The following is a 16,413-nucleotide window of genomic DNA, read 5'->3' as shown; positions in this document are numbered from 1 at the left end:
TATATATATATATATATGCATATAACGGATCAAGTTGGATATTAGTTCCTATAAATATTGATATTTGTGATTTGCTTTTTTTTTTAATGGATATTGCATTTTAGTATGTGATTTGTTTCGTAGAGTAACGGATATAAGGATTTTTCGGTTCAAATCAAAACGGATAACAAATCTAATCAAAATTTATGAATAATTTGTCCAGCTGTATTTGTAAACAGTAAAAATAACGTAAAAAAATCATGCATGTGAGTTTTATATTAAAAAAAACGTAAATTACATAGTGTGAACATATTTATGTAGAGTTTGGCTGAGAAGCTCTCTAAATGTGATATGTGTCCATTTTAGTGTGAACGCATTTATTACAATGTTTTTACACGTGACATGTGTCCACTTTAGTGTGAATGCATTTACTACAATGCTTCTCCTTTAATATATAAGAGATTTAAAAGATATGAAGTATATATATATTAACATAAATACTTATCAAAATAAAATTATTTATTTATATGATTTTATTATCATTGTATCTTATTATAGAAAAAAATTAAATATTGGTAACAAAAGTTTATGTGAAATGTTTAACAGTTTTAGTAATTTATACTCGTTTTGAAAAAATTAAAATAAAACATATACAAAAAAATCTAAATTTTTAATATATGATTAATGTAATTGTGTAATTTATTTTAATAGTAAAGAATTAAACAAAAATGATAGAAAGCATACATATTATTACCAAATCTTAATTATTTAAAATCATTAATTACTATATATATCATAATCAAATTAGGTAATTCCGTAGGTTTTATTTAAGGAAATAATATATAATAAATAGTCACCTTGCTTTAGCTAATTAATATCATATGATATCATATAGTTGGTATTAAATATTTCTAGTGAGATATAAAAATTGAATTGGACCAATATGTTTTTCAATTTTAATGTGAGGCTGACACGTATGATTATTTAATTACCTAATCATTACAAAATTAAGATTACATATTTTCAAATGTTTCTCTATTAATATATATAGGGGATATCCTTAAATTAGCTATTATTAAATATACACCTTATCTAAATACATTATTTAGTCAATCAATTTAAACCACAAACATAAAAATCATTAGACAAGTTCAATAGATACAATCGTTGAAATTTGTACTCAACAATAGACCAAAATATATAATTTTTTATATCTTATATATTAAAACAGAAGTCACAACTTTGATTCATGTGTGATTTTTTAAAAAATGGATATAATAGACTTATTGTTAGAAAGTCACGTTTTTTAATATTTAATCTTATCATTTAAATTTTAGGCATACCAAAAATTTTTATTGGGCTATCAATAATTGAATTTAAACAATAGATGATCCATTAGATTTATAGATAGTATAAATTAAATAGATATAATTTAACGTTGTAATATTATACCTCTATATGCTAAATATTTAAATATTTATCGATGTTAACTTTTAAAATTATAAAGATTTTTTAAAATAACAAAAATCATATTATCTAACAATGATTAATATTTATTACCTTAAACCAATGAAAACAAATTTTAAACTATGTATTTTATTTAAAAAATTAAACAAAAACTAAATGTTTAATTATTTACACTATAATATAAATCTATGAAGCGAAAAGTTTATTTTTCTAAAAACTTTATAAATTTGTGAAATGTTACAATATCTTTGAATATGACAACAAACAATATTTTACTAATCTTTATATATATATATATATATATACTTATGATTTTAATATTGAAATAATAATCCGAAAATATATATATAGAAGAATATACAAATACATGTGAAAGTTTGAAACAATCTATTCAATGAAAAAATAAAGAGTAAACTTATTATGTTTTAAAAATTGATAGACACATATATATTATAATATATATCAATTTAGAATTGAAAACAAAATATTTATATAAAAACAAATGAAAACAAGAACCCGCGCGGTTGCGCGGATCGAGATCTAGTTAGAGTTCATCGTGCCCCTATTTTGACCTAACATTATGCTAATCATATAACATGTTATACTAGAGTTTGATTCAAATATGCATTATGATATCTTTATATATAAAAGACACTTTGTATCACTCCTGGTGATGCCAGCTCGGATGACACGTTGGAAATAGAAGGCATCCTGCGCTGACACGTCGGATACGCTCCGTATCACTAAAGCGTTGTCGAAACGGGCTTCGCATGGGCTTCTGTCGTGCTTCTGTCTAAATGTTCTTTTTCGTGAGGCCCATCTATACAAATCTGCTACGAGAACCCTAGACAGATGCTCCCTTCCTTTTCTTCGTTCGTCGACAATCGGCGCAGCGACTGTCTAGATCTTGTAACGGTTTTGTTCTAAATCATCTTAAATTGTCTTTAATCCCTATCCCACTACGAATCAACCTCTTGCGCCGTTCATCCGCTAGATCGTGTATAAATATGTTGCGATTTCATAGGTGCGCTCTCTACGCTTTCCTAATCCCACACCCTTGCTCATTCTCAAATCTTACTCATCATCTTTCTCAATGGCTATGACAAAGGTTTTCTTTTCCGATCTCAAGTCTGGGCGGTGCTCATCCGTTGTGGAGGCGAGACTGCTTCGATTCTGGGAGGCTAAGAACGTTAAGCGTGGTGGGGAGCTGATGTGGATGGATCTGCTCATGGTCGATGTCAACGTGAGTTGTTCATTCTATCACAGTTTTTTTTTCCATATGTATATACATAGATTTTCACTTTGTTCTTTGATATTTGTGAGCCGTATTGTGATTATTAGTGTTGATTTGGTTTGTTGTTGAATTTGATATTTGATTTGGTTTGGGATTATGAGCTGTATCGTCTTCCTGTTCAAAAAAAATAATAATTACTGATCCGTTTGAATTTCCACCGTATATTGTAACTGATAGATTCTTATCTGCGTTTCAGTCGACCATGATGCAAGTCACGATCAGTGCTAGCCGTCTCCCACAGTTCCGGGAAATGCTCCATGCCGGAACACTGTTTTCCGTGTCCAGTTTTGATGTCTCCAGATGCGCGCAGAATTTCTGGCTCACTGATTCGTCTTTGATGATCCGGTTCAGCGAGTCCACCTCATTCCAAGTGCTGACTGAACCTGTCTCCCACTTGCCCGAGGAAGCATTCCGGTTCCGTAACCAACAGGAGCTGATTGGTCTTGCCAATACAAACAATCAGCTACCAGGTATGTTGATCACAAATGACACGTACTTTTATGTTGTTGATATTCTGAGTATATAGTTAGAATCAGTCTGACTTTATAAGAAAATGATACCGGCTTCAAACTTGATGTAGACATCATAGGTGAGATAGTGAGTGTGAAGAGCACGGTTTGTGATCCTCCGGAGGAGAAGAATCGTGTTATGGTGACTCTAAAACTGGAAAGGTAAATTTATTGTCCATATATTAGTTCCGAACATATTGTATGAATATGTTTGATGTCAACTGATTTTCTGATATGTGCAGTGATGAGACCGTCACTTTAAGCTTATTTGACTCTCAGGCTGTCGCTTTCCACAAACAGCTTGAGGCTATGAGGGTTGATCCGAAGGTCATGGTCGTCACTAGCATCAATCCCAAGATAGTCGGAGGTATTGAATTGTGTGGTATCATGTAATGTCATAACACTTTAGTCCTGAAAAAATTACTATCTATGTAGGTCGTCTGTTTCTTAACGCTACGTCGGGAACGCACGTGTATTTTGATAAGAAGACTATAGCAGGGGCTGCTCGATTCTACAAGTATGTTTGTCGTTTATTAACCGTATGTTTGTGCATTCGGTTGTTCCTTGCCTGATCATTATACTCTGCGTAGGTTGATCGCCAGAGATACCGGTCTGCCGTCGGCCGCTCCGCTGTTAAAGTCGTATGCGAAGGTGGAGACTATGACCATCGCTGACCTCAGCAGTTTCATCGTTACTGATGCATCTCAGGTATACTATCTGTTGGTTTTATTTTGTATTTTTTGATTTATAATGTTGGTGTTCGCTTTGCATGTGAGACTTGCTTATACGATGCAGGAGATTGATTTTCTTTGCACTGGGAAGGTTGTCCGTGTTGACACAGATAAGGGGTGGTGTTATGTTGCTTGCTCCAAATGCAGTAAAAAATTGCAGCGGACTGAGTCTGCATTCACGTGTGGAGTATGCAGTAATTCACATGCTGTTGGGGCCTTCGGTAAGTAGCGCATCTTTATATATGAAGATTTATACATTTGATGGTGACCTGACCTCGCCTTTATCATCTTCATATAGCTATCGTGTGGAGATGGCAATATCTGATGATACTGCAGAAGGAACATTCGTATGGTTCGATGGTGTATTAACGAAGTTGCATAGTATCCGAGCAAGCGAAGCTTCACAGATGCTGGTATGGATCATAACTGTTTACATTCGTGATGTCAAACGCTGAACGAGATCTTACTAACCATCTTATTTCCTGTCAAAAGGCTGAAGACGGTGTGAACCCTGAGGACACTGGTTTACCTCCGTTCATCGCAGACATGGAAGGAAAGACGTACACTTTCCAAGTGAGGGTCACTGCGTTTAACTTCACCGAGCATCACAAGACATTCACCATAACATGTATTGCTGAGGATCATGGTCGTCTGCCAGTAGATGACGTGGTGAACAATGTAAGTTACATTCACCATAACATGTAGCTGCTTGCTGATTGCATATACGTTTTTGTATAATAAAATGAATGGACAGGGAGATGATGATGACGATGATGATGATGCTGGCAGTCCGACCATCGAGCCATCACCTGCTGCTGGTGATCAAGGTGGAACCAGGAAGGCGCGTAAGAAAACTGGCGCAGGAACGTCAAAAGTGGTGAAGAAGGCACGTCCTGGTTGAGATATATCAACAATTAATAATGTTCAGACTATCGTTTACTTAATGTTTATGCATCTTTATTTGAATTCGCATATTTGGATGTTTCTGTTTTGAATATTCTCCATTATATGGGCACTTTAATTTTAACGGCATTGCATTCCGGCTCGGTTTTAATTATGAGGTGTTATCATTCCGGTTAGCCTATTATTATTTATTTTAAATTTTTATGTTACATTATATGTGTTAAAAAATATAGATAGGATTTTCTGACGTTAGTTACGTATCTATATAGTAAGCGTTTGCGTTTCCCGTGCGCGAACAAATGCCTTTATAATGTCGAGTAGATCAAATTTGAAGTTTGGTTAGTCCGGTATTAAATTAATATTGTCGTGTTCAGCATTCCGGTTTTATTTTGGTTTCTTTTTCACTGTTATTTAGTTTAAATTTTTATACTGGTTTCAGTACAGTTGTGTGAACCCTAATTGTTATATATTGTTATGAAGTTGTGTGAACCCTAATCGTTGTATATATATTAATATCCTTTCCTATTTACGTAGCTAAGCTGATCATCCAATCCACAAACAGATGAATTTTCCTTCCGTGGTTTTATATAAGTTTTGCAATAGAATTTTATTATAAAATGATGAATTAAGCTTAAAATGGTTACATAAACATAAAGGGTTAGAAGCAAAGAAGTCTATACAGAGAGACGCAGGTAACCTTATGGACGAATGTTTTCAAGGGATTAACAAAGACATTAAGCATAAACAACCCAAGAAAACTAAGCTTTGAATTATAACCACCGATTATGCATGTTGAGATTAATTTGTTTAATTAATTTCACCATGACACTGATGCACAATACATAAACATCAAGTATTTTTTTTTTACTAAATCGAATTAAAGAAATAAAAAGAATATTTTATTGTAAAGATCCATATTTTTTGCAAACTCTGGATATTTTAGCTGCTCCTTTACACAACCTATACATTGAATAGTCGTTCGTTGATATTAATTGTAATTACTCCAATTTATTTAAGCTATTGTAACGTAAACACAGTTATGCAGCATCCAGGATTATGTATACGATTTGGCGAAGACATCTATATTATATTACACACTTAGCATACACATACGCATACTAAGCATCTCAGCGCCTTGACGATTCACCTCATACGGAATACGTTAGAAATAATGCTTTATTACAATTAATTAGGGTTCTTCAAATGCGTAGTAAATTTATAAGGCGTTGAGACTATATCTTCTATATAAACAGTACAAATCATTGCACCTCTGCACAAACATCACAAGAGCAAAGACTCATAATCAGTATAACTTTCCAACAACATCAATGGAGCCATCCAAACTTTCGCTCTCACGTCTCGAGGCCATGCCTGACGACGTGCTCCGGCTCATAGTCTCCAAGGTCGGTGCTTCCTCCTCCACTGACTACTGTAACGCAATGATGACATGCAAGAGTCTCAATTTCGGTCTGGACGATCCATTGATAGCCAATACACTCAACATAACCCCTTTGGTGGAGTGACCCAATATCTCTTACGGGTATGGGAAAATGATGGAAAGTCTTTTGGCATCCAACCACCTTGATGCTCACTATGTTAAAGGTATGTGTGAGTATTTTGATCTTGATAATCCCGTTTTGGGACTACACCACCTTCGTATTGCTTCTAAGGGGGCCCACAAAGAGGCCAAGTACCTTTACGGTGTTCTTCTCATGGCCACGGGTATGATCAATAAGGGGAAGAAGATACTTTCCAATTAAGCTGACTGATGCTATTGGTCTTGACTCCGTTGAGACGAGCTGGGAAAACGTCCAGGCATCCCTGAGTCACCTTACCGTGGAAATGAAGGACGTGTACGTGGACTCACTCATAAGCATGGAACCAGAACTTAATTGCCATCCACCGGGAGTCAACACAGTCTGCTTCAAATGTTACCACGCCTACCTCATGGCAGAGTTTTTTGAGATGGCCTTAGGGCTCAACCCAGCTTCTGCAGCTGCTTAAGGAGTTTAGCGGTACACGATGAAGGCGGTTGAACCAGATTCATGTCTTCGTGTTTTTTTTTAAAATTTCAATCTAAGCTATTATATGGAATTTATTCCATCCGTTTTTTTTTATATTCCCTGTCATGCTGAGTTTATGCTCAAGAATTTCAGTTATATGTTTTTTTTTTCATATTCCCTGTCATGTTGAGTTTAGGCTCAATACTTTCAGATTTCTGTTTTATCAAATAATTAATGAAAACTTAAAAAAAAAAAAAAAAAAAAAAAAACAAATGTTATTTCCCCGATCAAGAGAACAACAAAACTCATCTAACTCCGGTAACTGGAATGTTCCCTTAAACAAATAAATTTATATAAAAAAAAAAAACGTACATAACTAACATATGAATCTATAAATATTAAAATATAAACCGGGTAACTCGAGCTGATAGTTGCAACTGCATGTATATAACTTCGGTTACGTCGGACCCACGCAAATACATAATTTCATTCCCTACGCACTACAAATTAACATGCAATGCAATTACGACTACGACTCTAATCGAACACAAAAAAAAAAAAATTATCAAGCATTTCTAATCTCTATTTCAGCACCATATACGTTTCGGAAAATCCCAACTCCATCGTAACCAAATAGGCCCAACCTGATCCCATAAACAGTAGGCCCACTGGCCCACAAAATAATTGATCAACATGAGTTTCCAAATTCTAGCGAGCGTAGAACATCAATACAATACTAAAAGGAAAATAAGGGCCTCATTTAGGCTATCCACGTTATCATAAAAATTCATCCAATCAGGTTTTAAAGTTTTACTAAGTAATCAAAGGATTTCTTATGTTAGGCTTAAATTTTTTATGAGATAGAATGTTAAGGTAAATGGCCCAGGAAGTCCATTTAATCGAAAGCATCGTGACCTAAAGCATTTCAACATATGCATTTCATAAAGACATGGGCCCCATAGTTCTCGGTTTGGTTTGGTGATTGCGTTCTGGCGTTTCGTTTTTAAGTTACGCGTCGGTTCAATTAATATTTGGTTAAGTCATCAAACACAGCGTTTTGTGTTTAAGTAGATTAGGGTCTCTCTTATTGTTCTCAGACTCTTGACCTTTGTCGTATGCGTTCAATTTCTCTGCAAACACGAAACTTTTCTTCTACAAACTCTTAATCTTCCCTTATCGTTCAACGTATTCTCTTGATTTACCAATTAATGTTTTCGTATCGACCACTCCGTTTCCTTCAAGTCAAACCTATAAAATGGAGAGGGTGGAGGGTTGGCTGAATCTTCACAAGACTTGGTAAATTAAATTACGAGGTTTCCGCTATATTTTAGGACTGATGGCGTTTCACTCGATAAAGTCTCTTCACAAATTAACTCGAATCACTTCTGCAGCCGATTCTTCTGTTAGCAGCCATGGTAACTTTCTTAAGCTTCTCACTTCATCTCTGTCGCACGAATTGTACTTCTGATTTCTAATTCTGCTTTAATAATTTCGCAGGTGAAGAACCTGATAACCAAACCAAGTATAAAGCTCCGTCTCAGTACCGTTTTCACTCTTTTATATTTGATTTGTTGATTATTTTTTCATATCAGGAGTATATTTGATTGGTACCTGACATAAGACCGGGGGTTGATATACAAGTTATAAGTTTAAGAACAATTTTCTGAAAGATAAATTTAGAAACTGTTTGTGCTTCTGTTCTTTAGCTCATGTTCATAGTGTTCTCCTCTTCTTAACTCATGTTCATATTGTTCTCCTGATGTTTAAATTCATGTTCATATTGTTCTGAAACTCAACAGTCAACATTATCAAGCTGTTATATTCGGATCTTTATTGAAATCTTTTGAATGATTAATGTAGACTTAAAATAAATGTGCAAAAAAATGTTTTTTTTGAACAAGTATATAGTAATAAAAGCGATGTATGGAGCTTGGGTTTAGTAATGCTTGAATTGCGCTGCAAGAATCATATCCACCTCAGCTGAAGAGGAAACATGGAGCAGTCTTCTCGAGTTCATGGAAGCTATTGATGACCAACCACCGCCCACTCTTCTTCCTTCAGAAAGTTTCTCCTGTAAGTTATCTTCATTCATCTCCACATGGTAATAATATATTTTTTCATCCATTCATCTCCCCGGAGTAGTTACTAATTTCAAGATATTCTACTATTCTACACTCTCTTTCAGTTTGCAAAAGGACCCAGTCGAAGCTCTGCAAAGGATCTAATGGTTTGTTGAAATCACCATCCTTGAAAATCATCTCAGGAACATCCTTTCTTGAAGAAGTACGACGACAACTCTGGGACAAATCTGGCATCATACTTCATAGATGCATGGTCTCTGTTTGCAACGCTTAAGAATCTGTCTGGTTAGTTCTCCGTTTAGGCTCCAGGAAGATATCATATTATCATCATCATCTGGTTGTTACTATTATTATCTGAGGTTTCTTTGTTTTAAACCACCAGTAAAAATAATATCTTGATCATATAGATTTGTGCTAATGTTGTATTTAAAGATTATAGGATATATGAGAATCATGGGACTGATTAGTGAGTTATATTTTTTTGACTATTTCAAGATTCAGCATCTTTAGTGTTTTTTGCAATGTTTCAATTTGTATAATCAACTCACCTTTGCTTAGATGTTGTGTTGGTTTATGTAGTTCATATTTACGGATGTTATTTTCAGTAAGTCAATGTGAATACGTTGTTTACAATTTTATAAGAAAAAGGAGTCGTACAAATATTTTGACGACTGTTTCTGTCTCTCAAAACATATTTTAAGAGTCTCTGTGATTCGTTAAAACGTATATATTTCATAAATTAGCTTATATTACACTCATATTACTCAATTAGTATATCTGTCAACCATGATAAGCTTATTATACTATTCAACCAAAACTGAAATAAATAATAAAGAAAAAGAAAAATCTTATTTGAGCTAATATGCTGGAGAGTGGAGACGGTGTGGGACTTGGCTGCGAGCCTTTCTGAACACGGGTAGTGCTTAGACATGCTGTGCTAACATTCCACATCTTCCTTTTTTTTTATTGAATAATACCATTCTGTTATACACGTCTTTGAAAAAGAAATTTATCATTCTTTTATACGTCTTTGAAAAAGAAATTTATCGCACAAGAAATTGGCCATAAATGCAGGAAACTTCAAGTTTAAGGTTTATGTGTATAGCTAAGTTCTCTCTTTCTCTCTTAAGAGATTCTTATGAATCATCGGTAAGAAGAAGAAGCATTTCGTGTTTTCCTAAAATTTTAGTAAATCACTGACTTGAAAGCCGAATGACTAAAATATGACTCTACAGATCAGTGCTTGGACTGCAGAGACCAAAAAAACACAGTTTGAGGAAAATACCCGGAATTTAGAAGATGGGTTATGTTTGGCGGAGATATTCTTATGAATCATCGGTAAGAAGAAGAAGCATTTCGTTATTCTTATGATCTCAGTAGATAGAGATATATTGAGTTGGCGAAGTTAAAGTCGTTGTGTAAACAGGTTGAATCGAATTCTGCAACCCGTGAGCTGATTAATGTTAGGATACTCACATTGTTAACATAATCATCAAAGCCAAAACATATTTGCATAATTAATTAGAAAATATTAAGCATATTTATAATTATATTTTCCAGAGTTTGGTGCAAGATTTTTCAAAACAAAATTTTTTTGTTAAAATATGAATATAACCTAATAATTAGTTAATATTTTTTTTTTTAAAAAAGATAAATTTTAAAAGAAAAGTCAAGTTTTTAAAATTAAATAGGGACTGAGATACCGTCTAATAAATAGATTATAGTACTGCATTATGAGGAAATGAGCAGAGAAGCATGTTACTCACCATTTTAGATCAATTAAATATAATTATATTTTTTGAATCAAAAATATCAAAAAAGAGGAATTTTTATGAAAACCACAACGATAAAATCTATTTATAATTAAAGCTAGATGTTTTTAAAATCTACATAAATAAATTATTAACAAATAAAATAATTACAATTTAGTGAAATACATAACATAACCAAAAATACTTAATATAACAAAATCTTATAAATAAAAATAAGGTAAAAATAAATTAATTGAATCCAACAACTTATTGCTTATTTTACATTTCATTAAAGGAAGGTCACCAAAAATTTTAAAACACTGAATTTTACTGTTTTTTAATCATTAAACTCAAGCTTAAGAAAACTTATAAAATATTGAGGGAAACCACGAAAAATACATAACCAGAATATATATTTTAATAAATAATTTTATAAAACAAAATATAACACAAAAAATGAAAAAGAAAAAAATAATTTTTTTTCCGATGATATAAAAAAATATTAAGGTTATCTATTCAAATAAATGTGATTAATTAAAAAGTTACATCATGATATTCAAAGTTATATTTGCTAAAAATACAAAACTAAAGACTAATACAAAACAACATATATATATTGAAAATTCAAATTTTCAAACACCTATGAAAGTAAGAGAAATAATATTTAGATAATGCGTCTGATTAGTTGGGTTGTAAATGTAGAAATTTTGTTGTAAAAACTCAGTCTGTAATTTTTAGTGACTTAGTTGTAAGTTTTTTTATCTTGAAGATATTACAGTTTTAAATAGCTGATTTAGAAAAAAAAACATAAAATATATATGATTGTATATTTAAGGGGAAGAATCCATTAAATTACTTAGAGACTAATTGGAACCAGAATTTATAAATAATTTTAAGTGAAATGAAACAAGTCTACGATTCAACCAATTAAATACAATAACTAGAATTTAATTAATTTTTGTTTATTCTATTCTTCACCTTACATATAATTTCCAATAACAAAAAAAATGGATTCTAAAATTTTTGAATTGCATTAGACAAAAAGCAATGAATGATTTAAAATTATTTTATATTTGTCTATACCTACTTATATTTTTTATAATAGATTCCAAAAATTATATATTGAAATAAACATACTAAATATATAATCAAAACTAAAATTTAAACAAAAAACCCAGGTGTAGGATAACATTTTCAGTTGGAATGGTAGGCAACTGGTTGATTATCAAAGTTAATTTAATTTGATAAAAAAGGGTTTAAATAAAAGTGTAATACTCTTATAATAACTCAAGTTTTTTTAAAACCAAAACATATGTCTAATTTATAAAGTGTTGGTTGTAAGGATCACTGATTCAACATAATGGATAACCTACTCCATGCCCAACCCATAGAAGATGCGGGTAAACAAATCATAAATCTCAGTTCTATTTGTGGTCATAGAAGATCATATGGTTTAGTTGATTCCTGGTTTAAAAGAATATAGTAGTTTTTTTATGTTAATTATGTGTAACAAATACATTATTTGTTCACACGATTTACGCATTACTTAAGACAAAGCGAATAAAAAAAACGCAGAAACTCATTCTCGCATACATCAAGCATTTCAAAGGAGGGATATGAGGTCATGAAAAGCATTGAGTCAAGAGAAGCTTATCTGAGCTATTGATTTACCATAGCTTAAGTACTGGTTACCTATTGTCTTTTTTTTTCAAAAACATTCATTTTAAGACATTTGCCTCTTTTGAAAACTATATTTCATTACAATTTCAAGGTTTTAGATGCAATAAAATGGTTAACTCCAAAACATCATACATGAAACTTTTTATGTTAATAGGTTGCATCCTACTCATCATTTCTGTTTTAAATTTACAATATAATTGCCTACATTTGCATTTCTAAAATACGTTAGAAAATTTTAATCTAACTGCATCCACTAATTCTTGGCTTTAAATAATACATACATTGAAACAATTAGATTAACATAAAAAAAATAGGCTACATATACCATGTATACAAATATAAAGTTAAGAATCACTTATCGATAAACTGAACAAAAAACTTATATTCATCAACAGTTTCTCATCACAAAACTATTGAACATCAAACTTTTTCCGCGCGTAGCGCGGACATCGGATCTAGTATGCATAATAGGATAAACAATGGCACAACTAAACATTATAGTTATTTTAAAATTATTTTCGATAAACAAATATACAGTATATATTATTCCCGAGGTTGGAAATTATATAATTTTAATCTAAGCTATTATATGGAATTTATTCCATCAGTTTTTTTATATTCCCTGTTGAGTTTATGCTCAATAATTTCAGTTCTATGTTTTAGTTTTTTTTTTCATATTCCCTATCATGTTGAGTTTAGGCTCAATACTTTCAGATTTATGCTTTATTAAATAATTAATGAAAGCTTCAATATAAAAAAAAAAAAAAAAAACCAATGTTAGTTTCCCATACTTTTGTGTGCTTCAAATACTTTTAAATGAAAATACTCAAATAATAGTAATATATAGGTATATAAAATATTTATGTTTACATACACACATAAATATAGTAGCAACTTTTTCTGAACAGAACACTAATCAGCACACACATAATATAGATAGATACATATATAATTAAAAAAATAATTCCAAAGAAACAATTAAAATTAAATTATTTTCATACATATATGAAAAAAAAACACAAATAGAATCCGTTCCTTTTTTATTACCATTGAAACACTATTTAATTTGTACAACTGAAGCAATAGTTGCTATTATTGTCCAGACTTCCATAATCTTAAATTCCATATATCTACCAACTACTTAACAACGTATAACAAAAATCAGACAAACCATCAAACTCCCATGCATACCTCCCTCCAACCACAATAATACCATGAAACATATGAACAACCAGGTTTAATATACTTATACTTTAGCTTCAATATCGTTTTATATTTCACAACCCGCCCGTAGGGCGGGCCGATCCTAGTTATCTTATACTTTGTACATTGAATTAATGACTTATAAAACATGTTTTTATCATACAACGATTCACATATAGAAGTTAGGTTTACATGGTTATCATCTATTATACCTTAAACACGTTTCATAAAAAGTATAGGTAAGAGGAAGAAAATATACTTTTTGAGATCGGTTAGTTACGATTGTATACTTATTTTTGTAACAATATATGGGAACTAAAAACCGTATGTAAACAAGATAGTTTCATATAGAACTAAAAATTATTGTGTTTACTTTTCAGATCCAGATATGTTGGAATCCTTAACAATAAAATCTCAATCAAAGATAAAGAGAATATTTAAAATATAAAGACATTCAATAACACAAAATAAAAATAAAAAAATGTAACTAAAAATAAAACTACCTAATTCAGAATCAAAATTGAAAAATTCATGTCGCTATTCAAACTCACTTGCTCGAATTGAATTCAAAAATTTTTCGGATTTCCTAACATTAATACTTGAACCAAAACCAAAATAACTAAACTTAAATCAAACCAAAATTTATAAAATAACTTTTGGTTATGAAAACCAAAAACCAAACTGAACCAGAACCAAACGAAAACCAAAAATAAAGTCTGGAATCGAACCAAAACCGAACGTCCATGTCTAACATATTAATATTAATGAACAAATATATTAAAAGGTGAACAAATATATACTCCCTCCGTATCAGTTTAACTGGTGTTTAAGAATTTTGATTTTGTTTCAAAATAAATGATGTTCTCACAATTCTAGGTGAAATTCAATGTCATTTAAATTTTTTGACCAATTATAAAATATTGTATCTTTTTCTTACTGGTCGAATTAGTTTTATTTAATGTTATTTTATGTAACAAAAGCCAATTACATAAAAGTTTGTATTTTCTTAATATTTGTGCAAAAACCTTAAACACCTCTTAAAATGATACAGAGGGGGTATATATGTTAATAAATTTGTCAACGGAAAATTAATTTCAAACTTTCAAAGCACGGATACTAATATAATACTCCCTCTGTTTCATATTAAGTGTCATTTTAGACTTGTGCACACAGATTAAGGAAACAATTAATTTTGCATGTTTTCTATATAAAAACACAATTACCTATACATCTAACCATATTTCAATCAATAGAAAAATAAATAACAGAATAAAATTAATTAATTTTGCATTGAAAACCGAAAACGACACTTATTTTGTAACAAAAAATTTTTTAAATCGATACTTAATATGAAACGGAGTGAGTAATAAGTCAATGATTCATACGACTGAATCACTGATTAGCAAAAATAATGATTTATGAGATAAAAGTAGGAATGAAATATTGAATTTGACTAAATTTCCGAAATACTGAATTTTCTTATTAAACATTTATAGTTTATCCGACAAGATTTGAACAGAGTATTTACAAGTTCAATTTTTTTTGGGTTTAATACAATTTCAATTTTCTCTTATTTATCAAATCTACAAGCAAACCAGAAAAACGAGTTGTCTGTAAGCGAGACCGGTAGTTAGGACTTACGAGAGCCATACGTAAGGTAAATAACTTTAACATCACGAAGTTATAGTTAAATATATTGTATCATGTTACAGCTCTGTTATTAAATACACCGTATACTCCCTCTGTATCACTTTAAAGAGGTGTTTAAGGTTTTTACACACATATTAAAAAATATAAATTTTTATGTAATTGATTTTGGTTACATAAAATAACATTAAATAAAACTAATTCGACCATTAAAAAAAGATAGAGTATTTTATAATTGCTCAAAATTTCAAATGACATTAAATTTCACCTTTAATTGTGAAAAAATCATTTATTTTGAAATAAAATCAAAATTCCTAAACACCAGTTAAACTGATACGGAGGGAGCAAGAAATATCAAGAATCAACAAGATAAATAACTTTTTTGGGTTAAATTACCAAGGTAAATAACCTAAACATCACGACGTTAAAAAAATCACAAATACTCCTTCCGTTTGATTAAGTTAGATGTTTTACAAAAAAAAAATTGTTTTACAAAGATAGATTTTTTGTATTTTCTATGAAATTTTTTTATTTTCAAGAAAATTAATTGACTTTAGTGAATTACTATTAGTTAAAAATTATTAAAAATTGAAAATTACAGAAAATGATACATTTATTATAGTGATTTAATGTTTTTCTTAATATATGTGAAAACACTAAAATATCTATCATTGTGAAACGGATGGAGTAAGAATTAAGAGTATATATTATTTATTGTGTTTTATCGTTGTACACGATATTTTAGGATTGGATCCAAAAATTAATTGGTTAATGAATAGGTCCAACAATCTTTTGTAAGTAGATTTTTAAAGATTTTTTCTCTTTTAGTAGTATTGATTACGTATTGTGTTTTATCGTTGTACACAATATTTTAGGATTGGGTCCCAATAAACAAATGGATAAACGGCAAGACTCTAAGGAGTGGCCGTCTCTAGTAACGTAAGAAAAATTCTAGATTTTGATCCGCGATTAAAAAACGCGGGGTTTATTTCTTAAAAAAAAATTATAAGAAACAAAATTTGATAACTATAAAATTATGTGTTTAAAGTTTGTAACTTATAATACATTTATTGTTGTGTTGACCTGACTCGTATATATACTACATAATCGTTGAATCCGGTGATCCGTATATAAACCACCACTATTTAAGAATCCGATAAATCTT

The 16,413-nt window shown here is 30.9% G+C and overlaps 1 protein-coding gene and 1 long non-coding RNA gene across 2 annotated transcripts; both read left to right on the top strand.

Moving 5' to 3' along the window:
• Window positions 1–2,539: 2,539 nt before the first annotated feature.
• LOC106338457 lies at window positions 2,540–6,406 on the top strand. Its single transcript, XM_013777429.1, has 10 exons — window positions 2,540–2,689; window positions 2,937–3,210; window positions 3,321–3,411; window positions 3,492–3,616; window positions 3,685–3,766; window positions 3,840–3,957; window positions 4,045–4,201; window positions 4,317–4,393; window positions 4,473–4,658; window positions 6,137–6,406. Exons 1-10 carry the CDS (start codon window positions 2,540–2,542, stop codon window positions 6,404–6,406), a joined length of 1,530 nt encoding a protein of 509 aa, XP_013632883.1.
• Window positions 6,407–7,963: 1,557 nt separating this feature from the next.
• On the top strand, window positions 7,964–9,455 carry LOC106343270. The gene is made up of 3 exons (XR_001269938.1): window positions 7,964–8,301; window positions 8,384–8,959; window positions 9,072–9,455. It is a non-coding gene; the product is annotated as an uncharacterized LOC106343270 (long non-coding RNA).
• Window positions 9,456–16,413: the final 6,958 nt, after the last annotated feature.

Source organism: Brassica oleracea, chromosome C1 (genome assembly GCF_000695525.1).
Source record: "Brassica oleracea var. oleracea cultivar TO1000 chromosome C1, BOL, whole genome shotgun sequence".
Classification (NCBI taxonomy): Eukaryota; Viridiplantae; Streptophyta; class Magnoliopsida; order Brassicales; family Brassicaceae; genus Brassica; species Brassica oleracea.
The sequence above is the reverse complement of the archived record's forward strand: the minus strand, read 5'-3'. Positions and strand labels throughout refer to the sequence as shown.

Coding starts and splice junctions, on each gene's coding strand:
- LOC106338457 (XM_013777429.1), top strand. CDS start 2,540: ATGGCTATGACAAAGGTTTTCTTTTCCGATCTCAAGTCTGGGCGGTGC. Junction 2,690..2,936: donor TGCTCATGGTCGATGTCAAC/GTGAGTTGTTCA, acceptor TCTGCGTTTCAG/TCGACCATGATGCAAGTCAC. Junction 4,394..4,472: donor GCGAAGCTTCACAGATGCTG/GTATGGATCATA, acceptor TCCTGTCAAAAG/GCTGAAGACGGTGTGAACCC.